The following is a 14,894-nucleotide window of genomic DNA, read 5'->3' as shown; positions in this document are numbered from 1 at the left end:
CTGCTCCGGTAAAGAACCGCGAAGCCCTTCTTAGCGGCTTTGCTTCCGACTACCACCTTCCATTGCCTACAACATAATACACGAAGTTAAAATGGTGCCAATATCATTTCGGACCGAAAGAAACCTGAAAAAGATAAGGATATACTGAAACATACCCATGAGGATCGTACATTCACGTTTTTGTCCCGAGAAATGATAGGGTTGTACTCTAGTTTGGACCTGTTTGGGGGGGAGCTCAAAATTTTCTACTATAAGCCTTATACTTTTTTCCTTCACTAATTTTCTTAAAGCTGGGGGGTTGGGAGGGGGGGGGGGGGGGGCGGTGCCCCCCCCGACATGTACATAGCTACGCCAGTGTTGGAGTTGTACTTGTAGGAAAGGTGGTAAGATCCCTTGTAGTACATTGGGTTTGCACGCAAAAATTTAAAGATGTAAAATAAATATCTACAAAATGAGTTACTTTCTTCTGATATGGAATTGTTGTAACTTACCATTCGGATCTGATCATGCATGATGAGGATACATGACATCAAGGGAGAAGTAGATTATAGGGGGAAACATAGAGAAAGATAGAGAGTATTAGATTCAATTCGCTGTAAAAGTTAATAACATCTATTCTTTGAAAAGCTAAATCTGATTCTCATTAGAGAGAGAGAGAGAGAGAGAGAGAGAAAGATAGCAAGAGAGGTTTGAGTCTGTACCCGTTGGTCCAATTTTTAATAGGCCGAAAGTGGTACCCCGGTGCTGCCTCCACCGTAATAGACTGAGATAAAAAAATTGAATTACTCAACGCATTTGCCAGATAGCTTAGAAAAGAACTACAGTAATTACTCGAAGAAGTTACCGGGTTGTCTAGAAAAAACTACATGATCAACTATACTCGAAGCAGCAAGGAGTTACGAAGTTGTTTAGGAAACACCTACCAGATTTACTCGAAGCGAGAATTACTCAAAGCAGTAACCCAGTTGTTTAGAAGCAACTAACACATTTTACAGAACAACTACTAGGTTTGGCTTACAATTACCTACCAGAACTACACCTACACGAAGTATTTACTACGTTGTTTACAAGAATTTTCAGAACAACTACTAATATGTTTAGAACTGTCTAGCAAGTTTTGGCAAGAGTTTTTTTGACATACCAAGTAATTTAGAAAAAACAAACCGGTTCTACACCAAACTGATCGAGCCATCGCATTTTTATATAGCTGGTAGATTTTTAAGTAAGTAACGTAGCATTAGGAGTACGAATTGTACACACATATCCCATGCATGTTTGGAGACAGAAGCCAGTACCAAAAAACTTCCACGGAGAAAATGGTCGAACATGCTGGTGGGCAATCACAACTGAATGATCCACCATCAACTCTAAAGATATAATAGAGGCAACCCCATGGGACACCCACATAAATCATATTTGACTGGCCTTAGATTTTACCTTCAGAGAATCCTGGCCGTCCGTTTTTTTACCGTGCCGGTATAAAAGGAGGATCCTAGCGAGGAAACCCCTAGCCGCCGCTCGTCGCCTCGCCCGACTCCTCCCCAATCCTCTCCCTCGTTCGTGCTCCCCAATCACCTCGCCTATTCGCCATGGCTGGGAGACTATTTGGTCTGTGCTCCCCAATTCCATCCCATATTTCTCCTCCACCAATCCAGTACCACTCCACTACATCTCATGGATGAGGTTGAGTTCGTCACGGCCATCGTCCGGAGGAAGGACAAGTGGTTGCTCACAACGCCACCTCGCATACTCGCCATGGCTGGGAGATGGAGCGCAGGTCGCCGCTCGTTCTCGCCACCTCGCATTGTCAAAATTGACGGGAGGAGCTGCAGGTGGCCGCTGCTTGGAAGCTTCTCTGTGTCTCTCCCTCGGGCGCTCTGGTGCTCCCTCATTCTGCCCTCCCGTTAATTCATCTCCATGGCATGTTCATCATCTCTCTCTCTCTCTCTCTCTCTCTCTCTCTCTCTCTCTCTCTCGGAACCCCTTGTGACGGGAAAAGGTGGAGGTTCCCGGGGTGGCCGCAGGTGATTCCCTCACCTCCATGGCGTTGGTGCCCAAAATTCCGAAACCCTAGATACTACATGGTCCTCATTCTCTCTCTCTCTTTTCTCTTATAAGCATATATGTATTCTTCTTTTAATTTCATAGTGTATATTTAGGTTCTAACTATACCACTAATCCTTTCCTTCTTGCTCTGTTTCTTTAGGGGAAAAAATATAAGGAAGAATCAATTATTGTTATAGATCTCTTGGCATTTTTGGCACAGGTTGATTCGATTCCATTTTATACAAGTATATGAAGGTACAATCATTGTCAATCAGCTTATTTCTATTGGGGGCCTTTTGCTTACATGTACGTATGTAGTTTAATTTCTCTAAGTTGTCCTCTGAGCATTTTAATTTGACAAATTCATATATGAACTAGGATTATTTATCTCTGTCTAGCAGTAGTGCCATGCTAGTATTTGTGTCTCAACTGGAAATTAATTTTGTTACTTATCTACCATATGCACAGTTTGGTAGGTAAGGCTTAGAATTCCTAAATATCTTTATCGAGAATTATGTTTACCATTGTTAATCTACCAAATTAGTGACAATCGTCTACTTCATATTGTTTTAATGTTGTTTTGATGTTGTCCTTCCAGTTCTTATTCAGCAAAGGAACAATGGACGATATGAACAACGGAAGGAAGAGGTGAACCTACATATCACTTTTATATGGTACCACTTCCAGATTGATAGTAGGCCTGGATGGCATCTCCTCTCGGTGTTGATAGTCAGAGCATAGGCCTGATATGCTTTCCAGGTCGGTATTTTAACAAAAAATTTATGGAACGAATTTTCTTAAAATTCATTCAGGAGAATGCAATATGATTTATAGTAGCAGAAATATTTAGGTTCACTATATCTTTGATGCTTTATACATTTTACCTTATGCCCGTGCTTCATAATTTGTTATGTGCTACCTATTTACAGGTTACTTTCTCGGGAACTGTCTACATTGAGAACTAATTTTCCCTTTAAGGATTCAATAGATTACTATGGGCTAGCTCTTGGTAAATCTTCCTAGCTAAGGTAATTGATTTAGTACTACTGTTCTTGTTTTGAGAACATCGATCTTAATTACTTTACCATTGATGGTACTTGTCTATTTAATTACTATGGGCTAGCTCCTGGTAAATCAGCATATTTACAACATGGTACTTTATCTATTTAATTACAGGGTATGCATTCCTGATAAAACACAGAAATGTCATTTATGGTGATAATCCGGATGAAATTGTTGTAATTTGGGCTGAGTATGAGCCCTCAAAGACTTCTAAAGCTAAGGTAAATGATCATTTGAATCTAATCAAATCAGACAAACCTAGCTAGGGACTTTAGACACACTAAAAAAATATTCCAGATGTTTGCTTGGTTTGCAATTTGTTCAGGGCGTTCTGCACTGGGTTGCTGAGCTAGCGACTGGAGTTGAGCCATTGGAGGTCGAAATAAGATTATTTGAGAAATTATTCCTACAAGTGGTATAGTTTTGTTGTTGTTCTTGTTGTCATTGCATATGTTTGGACCGTGTCATTTACTTGTTCAGAATAAGTTAGCAGTTAGTTAAGGCATGTATCTGTTATGTTACAGTAAGTGAAAGCGGACTTAATTTATTTGTTTATTTCTACAGTATGAGGAAATCCTAGGGTGGTGGTTGTTCTCACCCCCAAGAATCTCAGCAAGTGTACCAAGTGCCCGAGGGAGTTCTGCTCTTCAATCGCATTTCAGAGGCACACTCGTGTTCATAGGCGATCTCTCAAAATAGACAAGGTAGTTATTCTGTCCATGCAACTCAACTATTTTTCTGTTAAATGTTGTGATAGCGCTATTCAGCCTTAGGCGATCTGTAATGCTTTGTCCAAATTAAGCACCTACAAAATTTCATTAAAAATATTTCCTCCTGCCTAACCATAAGTTTACAAGCTGCCTCCATTTAGTGCCCACCTCATGTTATAAGTAGTGCTAGATGGCTAAAACTCTGCCCCTGATCATGCATAGAACTTGCTGCCAATCTGCTCTTATTAGTTTATCTACAAGTTTCTTAGATGTAATCATTTTTTCTTCTATGCTTCACATGTCCTATATTTTTTTCCTTAATTTGGTATGTATATCCCTTTGAATAATCTGCATGTCACACATATCTGAGATGGTTATTCCAAATACAAAATGTGCAAACTGATTGGTAGCTGTCGTCGTGGTGAACGAGCAGATGCCATGGGATGGCTTAAGTTGGGGCCGAATGGGCGCAAGAGGATTCGGGGGAGGGTTTGTGATTAGATGGGATGAACTTCCGGATGCTTTCATCAAGAACTCAGCCAAAGGCAGCGATACAAGAAGAAACACACAAGGAAGAACTCTGCTCTAGATCACTATCTTCATTGATCTCAACAGGATACAGGTTTCTGGGTACAAGGTTCATCTAGAGATCGACCATCCCGGACACGGGTGTGCCCGCTCTCCTTATATAGGGGAGAGGGTGGCTTACAGAGCAAGAAACCCTAATGGCATCTTTGACTGGACAAACTACTTTACAAAGTAACTTTAATCATAGATGACGCCGGGGTCTTCTTTAATCAGGGAAGCTGACGTCCTCCGGCTTCTTTCAGCGTCATCTTCCTCTTTGGCGCCAGGGCTTCGTTTAAAGCTACTTTGCTTAGCTCATCCTTGTCCTCTAGCTCTGAAGAGAATCTTTGACCAGTCTTGCCGACATGCTCTTCTTACCGGTAGCCCGGTGTCTTCTTTATCTGGTTCCGGTATACCCCTCTTGGGGATACCGGCCTGGCTTTACTTAGCCAAACACTTATCTTTGTGCTCCGGTATAAACATTAAACCGGTATCTTGATGGCTCAAATCATCCGGTTTTGCATGCCTTTGGCATGCCTTTGGCATACCGGGGGTCATCCCCCCAACAGTAGTGGCTTATTGGCTCCATTAACTTCCTAAACTTATTAGATTCCTTGTGGTGCCCATTATGACTTCAGGGTAATGGGTTCCTATCTACACATGTTCTTATACATTCATGATTATTTATCATCCTAGACATTTCCTAACCTATTACTTAAACTTCATGATGTTACTAACCTTTATTCATACAAAATGAATCATTTAACTTTAATGATTCTCTCTATGTCTCCTCAGCTGAAGAAACTGCATCCTCCTCAACTAAAGCAAGAGACTAGCATGGCTTCTCAAGGCAAACTGGTGGCCAATGTAAGTTTCAACTCCTTGAAACACCTCGCCAACACTTTTGGCAGCGTATTGTTGTCCAGCCTTCGCATGGACAAGCTAGAGGCCGTGGAAAATGTTGCGCCATACAGTCCATTGGGTATATGCAACCGCCAGAGATACTATTACAACTATGACAAGCCAACAAAGTTGTCTCAAGAGTGTTATCTGAAACAACTGAATGAGAAGGACAAACGGTTGAATAGAAGGACAAGCAACTTAAAGAATTTACCAACACTTGGACGAGCAGCTAAAAGGTGAACTTTCTTAATCAGTCAATGGCCTCTCCGCCCTTTCTTCGTATATATAAGAATTTGTAAGATTTATTAATTTTCGGAAAAAACTTTAAGTAGCTCTGTAGCTGCTTGCCTGCTTGTCTTTGGTTTTCTCCCAAGCTTCCAGTCTTATATTCCAAGCTTATAAAATTGTTTTGTTTTGTTGATGCTGTTTACTTTGAAAAAATCCCCTTAATTATTCAGTATAACTAGCCCAAAGGTTTTGGATGCTAGCTTTAGATTTTGGTACCCGCGTTGCATCGGTAACTTATGTAGGGCATAAATATAGTGGCAACCTTTGTTGTTTAATTCTAGGAATTGTTCGATTTGATCATCACTCATGTAAATGCACTATCTCCTATTTCTGAAATTTATTAATTTCAGTCTGCAACCACACCTTGCATTGTATCGTAATTGGTACAGACAATCAGATAAATGATATACCTGCGTGATTTGTTTGTGACCCCTGGGATGGAAAGGACCACCCATTTTATTGTGGAAGGGGACCTAATGCTTTCAGCCTCGACAACGAGGATTACTGGTTTGGGACTTAAGCGGTCCTTTCTCATTTCCTGAGGGATAAGAATATATATGGGGACACACTGCCGTATGCATATGCATCACATTATGATGTTACTGAGCATGATCAAGATGTAGTTCCATACTTCTATCCTTCATGCATGCTATCTGTGATGCAAATTCCATTACTTTATTATGAACTAACATGACTTAGTTCTACGCTTAATCATGTCATCACTTGAATCGTTCCTTTGGATCATAGCAAGTGGCTATGCTTGGTGTCTTGAAATCGTGCAGAAGTATTTTTTCCACAAGTCAACGTGTTTTTGCTTCGCGTAGGATTAGCTAGACGAACATTTTCTTGCTATTAATTTGTTCATAGACAGACGACTCAATGCATCAGTTAATTCCCTTGCAAACACCTATTGGTGCATTAGTATCTTATTTTACTACGATCAGTCAGCCATTTTTTGGTTATACTGTTATCTCATTCCAGTCACTTGCAGTCCAGCGGTTTGAGGAGATTAGAATAAGGATCTTAATAATGTGCTTGCTTACTATCCACAAATATAGGTATAATAAAAATTAGATTTTATGGCTCAGTTTAGCTGATGGCCTTGATGGAGCTTTGCGGATGGTCTTGCTGAATAACTGAGTGACTGCTGAGTGATGATTTATGACTGATAGGTTTGTGGCATTGCTGCAAAACGAAGAAAAGGTAAACTACTCGGTATCATGCCTTTAGTTTTTAGTATGGTTTTAGTTCCATAGTGATGATTGGTTGTGTTCAACTGCAACATCTTTTTCCCTCACCTGAAAATTTGATAAAGGCACAATATTTGAGTGTCCATGTAATCCAGCAATTGAAGCCACTCTTTGCCTCATCCATGAGAAGCACCAAAAACCATAAATGTAGGTTAATTATCTTAAACGTCACTTTTTAAAATGCACCATGACCAAAGTTTTGTCTTTCTGCCTTGGCATGCTATTGCCTTCATGATATGATCTGAAGATGTGAGGCCCCAGACTTTTTCGCGCATTTTTATATATTTTTCAATGCATTCTAGATAGTGAAATTGTTCATGCTTATTCCCTCTTCTCAAAATTATGCTTTGGCATGGTACTGCCTTGATGGCATCATCTGAAGATGAGAGGTCTTAGTCGTTATCATGCACTATTTCATATATTTATCAATGCTTATAGGTAGTGACAATGGTGGACATTTTATGTGCAACAATGGTGTACGTTTGATCGGCACGTTGGGAAATTGATTCTGGTTGTTCCTATTGTTCATGATGTCTGAACTCTATTGTTTCCCCTCTTCTATTGAAATACTATCCAATTTCTGGATTTCCAGTCACATATTGCTTCCGTTAAATAATCTGCACGTTGGGAAATTGATTCTGATATTATTACTTATTTATCTTCAGAAATTTAAACTGGCCATTTGAGATTTCAGTCATGTTCGATGGTACTTGGCTCACTCATGATTCCAGTTCATTTCTCATTTCCTTTGTAGAAATTGATTATGATACTTTTATTTGTTCTTCGAAAACTTAAATCTGGATTTGAGTTTTCAGCGATGTTCTCTGGAACTTTGATCACTCATGTATGTCAACTCAAGCAAGTGGTCGACAAGGATCGGCAGATTAAACTACTTAGTAAACAGCTGAATAAAATGAAGAGCTATATTTAATATTTTTCTGCAGCAAGTGACTGACAAAGAAAATAACATTTTAGCAGGTTCTGGAATACTTTCAGAGACGATTTATGCAAGCATGAGGAGGTAGACTATCTGGGAGACACGGATCATAAATGCAATCTTGACTCAGTTCTTATTGTAACTGACAAGGCTGCTTGCGACCTTCAACGATTCAAAGCAACTAAGGAGATCTAGAAAGCAAATAAGTACATTTCCTACAACTTAAACTTTGACTCCAGTGAAGATGACAGTCCTCCGGAAGGAGTGCTATTATGATGAGCTGCATCTATATTTTGTTGGTTACCGTACTGTTTATAGCCTCTTGTGCATAACACACCCCTGGCTTATTTCCCATAGAAAACTTATGTACCTAAAACATGATTTATCAATATATGTTATGTTTCAGATCCTGCTCATATTTTCATGTTTCGCAAACTGACTTCTGTTTTCTTGGGTTCTACCGTAGAATTTACATGATTTTTTCTGATCCGCGTAGTTATGTTATAGTTTTTTTGTTAGTTAGTAAGCTTGCGTGAGTTAACATATATTTATGGAGATCCTACTAGAACTAGAATTACCTCTGAGGGTTATTTATACTTTGTTCTCTTGATGCGTTTATAAATATACCAGTACAAAACGTATTACCATTTTTAAAACTTATTTCCATTGTCTTTATAGAATGTAAATTGACCCAAATTTCACGGGATCGTGCGCCAAGGCGCACATCTAAATCTAGTTATGGTAAATAAGCATAGGATGGCATGGCATCATGGCATGCACACTCAATCCCTACAATTCATCACTTGAGAGTTGAGCCCAATAGATAACAGTGTAGCACGCTGTTGAAAAAAGAGAGGCGCCTCCGTCGCTCCCCGCGGGCGACCTGGGCGCTAACCGTATCCGTCGGGAGCAGCTTAGCCCCAACCCTCCTCCCCCGCCGCCGCCGGCAAGCGTCGCCGGGCAAAGCCCACGTGGCGTCGGCTGCGGCGGGATCTCCCTTCCTCGCTCCAAAGGCGGGCTGTGCGGGGCAGCTTCATCGACCAGAGGCGCGGGCCGGCGGCTGGCTTTAGCGTAGGGCGGTGTGGAGGTGGAGCTCCTGCTGCTGCGTCATGGACGTTCGCGCTCAAGCGAGTGTTGGTGCAGTTGAGGCCGACGGCGCTCAAGCGAGCGTCGTGGAGGGTCGGCCGCGCTCAAACGAACAGGCGGCTTCAGATCGGTTGCCGGGGAAGCGGCTTCAGGATGCGGCGGCTGCGGCAAGCGGTGGTTGTGTGCGGCTCTGGCTCCGCCGTAGATGCGCAAGCGCGCTAGTGGCCATAGGGGTCCTTGGCGCGGTGGAGGCGCCGGGGTTGCTGCGGGCAGGGCCGATCTGGGCCTCTGCAGGCCCATGGTGTGGTTCCTCGACAGCGCGGCGGCGGGTGACCTGATCTTCCATGGCTCCCGTCCCGATCTGGTGCTCCGACAGTTGTTGGATGCGGAGGGAGGTGCTGATTTTGGCTGCTGCATCGGGTGTGGGAGTTTGGTGGTCAGCGGCAAGGTCTCAAGCTCTGTTGGAAGTGCTCCTTCTACCGAGCTTCAAGTGGGCTCAATGGCAGAGATGGCATGCCAATCGAAAGCTTTGCACCTGTTAGTAGGTGCCGATGACGACGGTGCCCACGGGAGCCGTACTCCTTCTTGAAGGCGTCTTCGTGAGCTACATCTTTTACCGTCGCGAGTGTCTGTTGGTTCTCCTGGTGAAAACCAAAGCTCCCCAGGAGCGGGCGACAACGACATCTATGTCGCTACCTTCCTAAAGGCGCCGCCTTTTGAGGCATCAACACTTGTGGTGTGGCAGGTTTGCGTTAACTAGGCATGGCTGCCTTGCGGCCGAAGATGGTGGACGCCGGGGCAGCGGCTCCGGACGGTGGATGGTGCGTCGAGGCGGCGGCCTCGAACAGCCTTGCAACTACGGGCATATGGGGTGTGGTCGTGTTCTAGCAAGGAAAGGGTGGCGTTCTTGTGCTATGTGGGTAGCGAGTTTGTCGGCCCAGTCGGCGCGATCAGATGGTCGGTCTGGCTGGCACGTCGGGGCGGCGGCCCCGGATCTTTTGGCGCGACGTTCGTGGTTTATGGATGGTTGTCTAGTGTAGCCTGGGCTACGAGGCGTCTAGTCCATGCGACGTTGCGGCTCGTAACCGAGCAGGGGAAGCCGGAGTGGCGGCTCCGAGCACGGATGTGTATGTTTTGTGCAATGGTGGCTTTGTGTCGTGTGGGCGACGAGGCTTTGTTGTTTGTGCGGTTTTCTAGCCTTTTTTTCCTCAAAAACGGGGTCATTTTGTATGGTTTTTTGGCCGGTTTTCCTCATAAACTGGGTCAACCGGTCGTCTTGACCTTCTTCTCTATTGTGATGAACATAACAGTTCTACTGTTGTTATTCAAAAAAAAAAGAGTTGAGCCCAAACTAAGGTAGAACCCAAACCGCCAAGGGTAGCAGGACAACCGATTGTGTGTCCAAGACATGACTTATATAATCCAATCGGACAATTTTTCGTCAGGCAGCTTGAGATACCCTAATGCCCGAGAAAAATGTACTCACATTCTGCCCGCGCGGGTAAGTTCATAGTTCAGCCCAATTTTGGTAGCCCATGAGTGTACACGTTATGCATGTGAAACTGTTTTAGATGCACAATGGCTAGATGTTTGGCCGGCCTTTCTTAGTCACAGCCTTGAGGCTAATTGTATCACTGGTTTGATTTAATGAAGCAATGTGTTTCCTAAAAAAAGTTCATGGTGAGCCCAATTTTGGTTCTTTGCGGCACAAGTGAACTGAACTGATCATTCTTCTCGTTTGTACCTATGCCACTAATTAATTGTTGGTTCTCGTTTGCAGTGCATATGCGCTAGTTGTTTTACATGACATGACCCTGAGAAATAAAATTGAAATTTCAGACACTTTCAACTCAAGTGACACACGAAGTGCAGTAGTACAATTAGGTTTCATTGAGGATAAAGATACTTTTAGAAGGAAGGCTCAAGATGAGCCTGATTTTTAACAAACAAAGCCAAAAGGAAAGTCTGACACAACCCACACCACAACAAAGTTCAAACACTGAGGCCCAGCTACCAAACATAAAAGTAGCGTACAGACGCTCAAGGATAAAGATAGTTACGCAAGACTCAGTTGATTGTGTGGAAAATCTTTGAATACGCTAGGAAACCTGCGATTATTGCGTACGGCCAGAGTGCCCTAAGGAGTGGGCATATGAACACAACCACGGATCATGAACGCACACACGAACCAAACAACGTCAAGCAACGAGGCAGTCGGGATTAGCCATGTGCCGACGGCAGCTGCGTGGGCGACCGGTGCAAGCGCCGCGTACATGCCGAAGGCGAACGCAACAGCCAGGCTCCGGGCCGAGCTGTTGAGGAAGAAGATAGAGAAGACGAAAGCACACTTCCGTGTTCCGATGTCGAACGTGGTGATCCCAGCGTACATGAGGCTGATGGTGGCCATGGAGGAGCATAGTAGTGCTAGGTTGTTGGCGATAATGAAGGCCTGGAAAGAGTACGTGGCGGCGAGCACCGGGGTGCCAGCGGTTTGGTGGCTCGACACAGGGTCATCATCGGCGCGGTACCCACCGGGTACAGTAAAAGATGCTGCGAATGTGACCGTCACGAGTAGCGCTGATACAATGCTAATGGTTGGTGTGGAGTCCATGATATTCTTTTCTTCCTTCTCCTTATCTAGTACTACAGGGTCATGGATTTCACTGTGAGCACCATATCGAGCACCGGCCACCATCAGCAGAGAGTATATGCTATGACTCGGATCCTACAATACAAGACATTTGAATATAATCATATGCATTATATGTATACACGCACATACATATATCCTAGAAAACAAGTAGAAATTACATACCAGTCCAAAAGTAACACCCATGGGTATGTTGCTCTGTGCAAGATCAAACGCAGTTTTCCCCTCGCAATTTGATAAATTCAACATAACATCCTTATCCCACAACATAAATAGAAAAGTATGCAACGACCTGGCTAGGACAGTAAGGTGTAGCCCAGTGTTGCCATCATTATCCTGCATATTTATGATTGATGCAAACCTTGGTTTTTCTCGTAAAAGTGACAAAACCAAAAAGACTAGCACCGTGGAGCCTTGTTGGGTAGCTATATGGAAGAATGTCCTGCCTCTAGCGTCTCCTAGCTGGGCACAATCAGGGCACTTCTTAAGCAAACCAAGGACCAGGTACAACTGCCTTGTAGTAACTGCCATGTGTATGGGGAATGATCCATCGTTGTCAGACTGGTATACTAGAGATTTGTCAGAGTTTAGCAGTGACATGACCGGAACCCACACCCCACGCAACGACGCAAAATGAATGGGCGTACGTCCCTTGGTTTTTTCTCCTTGTTTGCTGAGCTTCTTGTTCCATTCCAGTAGATTATCTGTCATTCCTACATGTACGATAATAATAGAATAATAGACACGTGAGTGATAGGGACTATTTCCCATATATAATGCATGGCCTATTGGATCATCATCCATAGGGTTAACTTAAAAATTTACGAGAGACATACATAAGTAAGATTTTCATGATCTTGTAGACGACTTGGGCTTAGCCCAGTGGTTGGGGTTGTAGTGGCGCATCCCAACGACCGGAGTTCGATTCATGTCAGGAACGAATTTTGGAATTATCATGTCAAGTCCTGCTTCTACTATATCAAAAAGTGTCTAGTTCCTCCTAGACACGGATTCATTTTGACGACGTGGGCTTAGCCCAGTGGTTGGGGTCGCAGTGGTGCCCCCCAATGACCAGAGTTCAAGCCCAATCAGGAACGAATTTCTGAAATTGTCACGCCAAGTCCCGCTTCTACTATATCTATAGTGTCTAGTTCCTCATGACACTGTTTCATTTTGTTATGATCTCGTAACATTATTTCCGATCATTTCCCAAAGCAACATGGTACACTCGATAGGACCCGTTGCGATAGTCAGCTAATAACAGTGTTAAGATGTCTAACAATGTTACGGGATTATGGCATTCGGATTGCGGGGAAAGGACTTCCATTCTTTTGGTATAATCAGATAACTATTCTATTGACATCTCGATTGGGTTTTATGGAGGTTGGGCTGTCCTTCTAGGTGCATCTGTTGGTGTCTGTCTGTTATGGCTTGTCCTATATTTTAAGAGCTTAGAAAATATCAAAAATCATTCTCCTTTCATATCAGATTATTAGTACCACGCTTAGCTCTAGTAGGTTGTTAATTTGACTAACTTAATATAATGAAGATATCACACACAAAAATCAGAAGATACATTAGATGTTACTAGGAAAATTGCCCGTGCGTTGCTACAGATTCTTCGTCTGCTTCTTAGTCACGCGTGCCACAACACTTTTGCCACTATGGCTCTGCCCCTTTTCCTGCTCACCAACGACATCGTGCCGCACTACCTCCCCCTTCCTCGAATTCCCCTACAAACCATCTCGTTCGAAGATCCGTCCCCACACCTTGTGCTATCTCGAGGACTTGTCAGTATGCACAACGCTCTATCCTGGCTCAGGGCACCAACGGCTTGCACCGTGTAGCCCTATATCGAGATCCTGGTGGCCTTCACTGTGCGTTGCCCAGCTCGAGTCCCTCGTGCGCCGCTCTACCTCAGGCAGGATGGTCTTCACCCGCAACTATTTATTAGTTAGATAGAAAATTTGCATATGCGTTGATACGGGTTAATTGTTTCTAAACATTTTTTTAGGACATTGGGCAAATAATTTAGAAGGAAAACATTAGTTAACAAAAAAATAATGACACGATAACTTTAAACAATCATAGCACATTTTGATGCGATAATCCAGAAAAAGTACTGATGTTAGACATTCTAAGTAGAGTATGTTTGAGCTATGAAGTATGAACGTGGACTGCAAATTTCATCAAACAAAATCTTGGTGTAAACTAATCAATCTAGAAAGTCAAGAGGTGACTAATAGTTATTATTTAACAGAATAAGTACAAATATGATTGTTACAAACACCCAATTATATATAGCTCAGCAAAAGAAAAAGTGGTAAGATCTGTGATCCTACCAGGCCGGTTACGTAGATTGTAGGGGTGGAAGTGTGCTGGACGAGGGAGAGGAAGGCGGCGCCGGCGGCTGGCCGCCGTCGCGAGGTTGTAGGAAGGCGGCGCAAGGGAAGAAGCGGCGGCTAGGGCAGGGAAGACCAACTCCTCAAGGAGTCGGCAATAACGATCTATAAGATCTGTTTATTGCTTGCCCTTTCACATAGCTATTACAGGGATATAAATAGGCTAATAACCTAAAGATAAATGGGCTAAGCCCCTAATTTAAGCCCACTAATGGGCTTCTTCCTGCTATAAGATAAACCGTTCATAACATTTCTCCCCGCCTTCTCAAACAGCTCGTCCTCGAGCTGGATAGCTGGAAACTGCTGGCGGAACTCATCCCGGAACGGCGTCGGCCTTGGAGACGGCCGCGTCAGCCAGCCCAGCTGTGACAACATCAGCCGCAACGTCGTCTACGGTCTCCAAGTAGAACATGCGTGGACAAACGTGGCCCGGTACATAGAGCTCGTCGCAGTTGAAGCACAACCCTTTACGACGGCGCTCAAGTTGTTCGGCCGTGGTCAGCCGACGGAAAGGCCGCGTCGCGGCTGGATCGGAGTGCCCCGCATGAGTCACGGCCGTGAGCGCCTGGCCTGGTGGTGTCGGTGGAGGGCGGGCGGCTGGCCGAATGTCGCTGACCGGGAAGGCCTGCTGCATGGCCCGCGCGCGCTGCTCGAAGGCGCGAGTGTAGTACATGGCCGACTGCAGGTCCTGGGGATCCCGCATCTCCACGTCGACGCGAATGTGGTCCGGCAGTCCGCCAATGAAGAGCTCGGCGCGCTGCTGCCCCGTCACCCCGGGCGCATGGCATGCGAGGGCCTGGAAGCGGTCGGCGAAGTCATGTACCGTGGTGGTGAAGGCCAAACGCCCGAGTTCCGCCAAGCGACTTCCGCGAATCGGGGGGCCGAAGCGTAGAAGGCAGAGCTCACGGAAGCGGTCCCATGGGGGCATGCCGCCCTCGTCCTGCTCGAGGGAGTAATACCATGTCTGGGCGGCGCCGCGGAGGTGGTACGAGG

At 44.4% G+C, this 14,894-nt stretch overlaps 1 protein-coding gene across 1 annotated transcript; it reads right to left on the bottom strand.

The window, feature by feature from the left end:
- Nucleotides 1-10,986: 10,986 nt before the first annotated feature.
- Nucleotides 10,987-12,099, bottom strand: LOC127321147 (protein ACCELERATED CELL DEATH 6-like). Its single transcript, XM_051350174.1, has 2 exons — nt 11,665-12,099; nt 10,987-11,574 (listed from the first exon to the last, which is right to left on the bottom strand). The coding sequence occupies exons 1-2, from the start codon at nt 12,097-12,099 to the stop codon at nt 10,987-10,989; spliced, it is 1,023 nt and encodes a 340-aa protein (XP_051206134.1).
- Nucleotides 12,100-14,894: the final 2,795 nt, after the last annotated feature.

This window comes from Lolium perenne, chromosome 3 (assembly GCF_019359855.2).
Source record: "Lolium perenne isolate Kyuss_39 chromosome 3, Kyuss_2.0, whole genome shotgun sequence".
Classification (NCBI taxonomy): Eukaryota; Viridiplantae; Streptophyta; class Magnoliopsida; order Poales; family Poaceae; genus Lolium; species Lolium perenne.
This window is presented reverse-complemented; position numbering and strand designations above follow the sequence as displayed.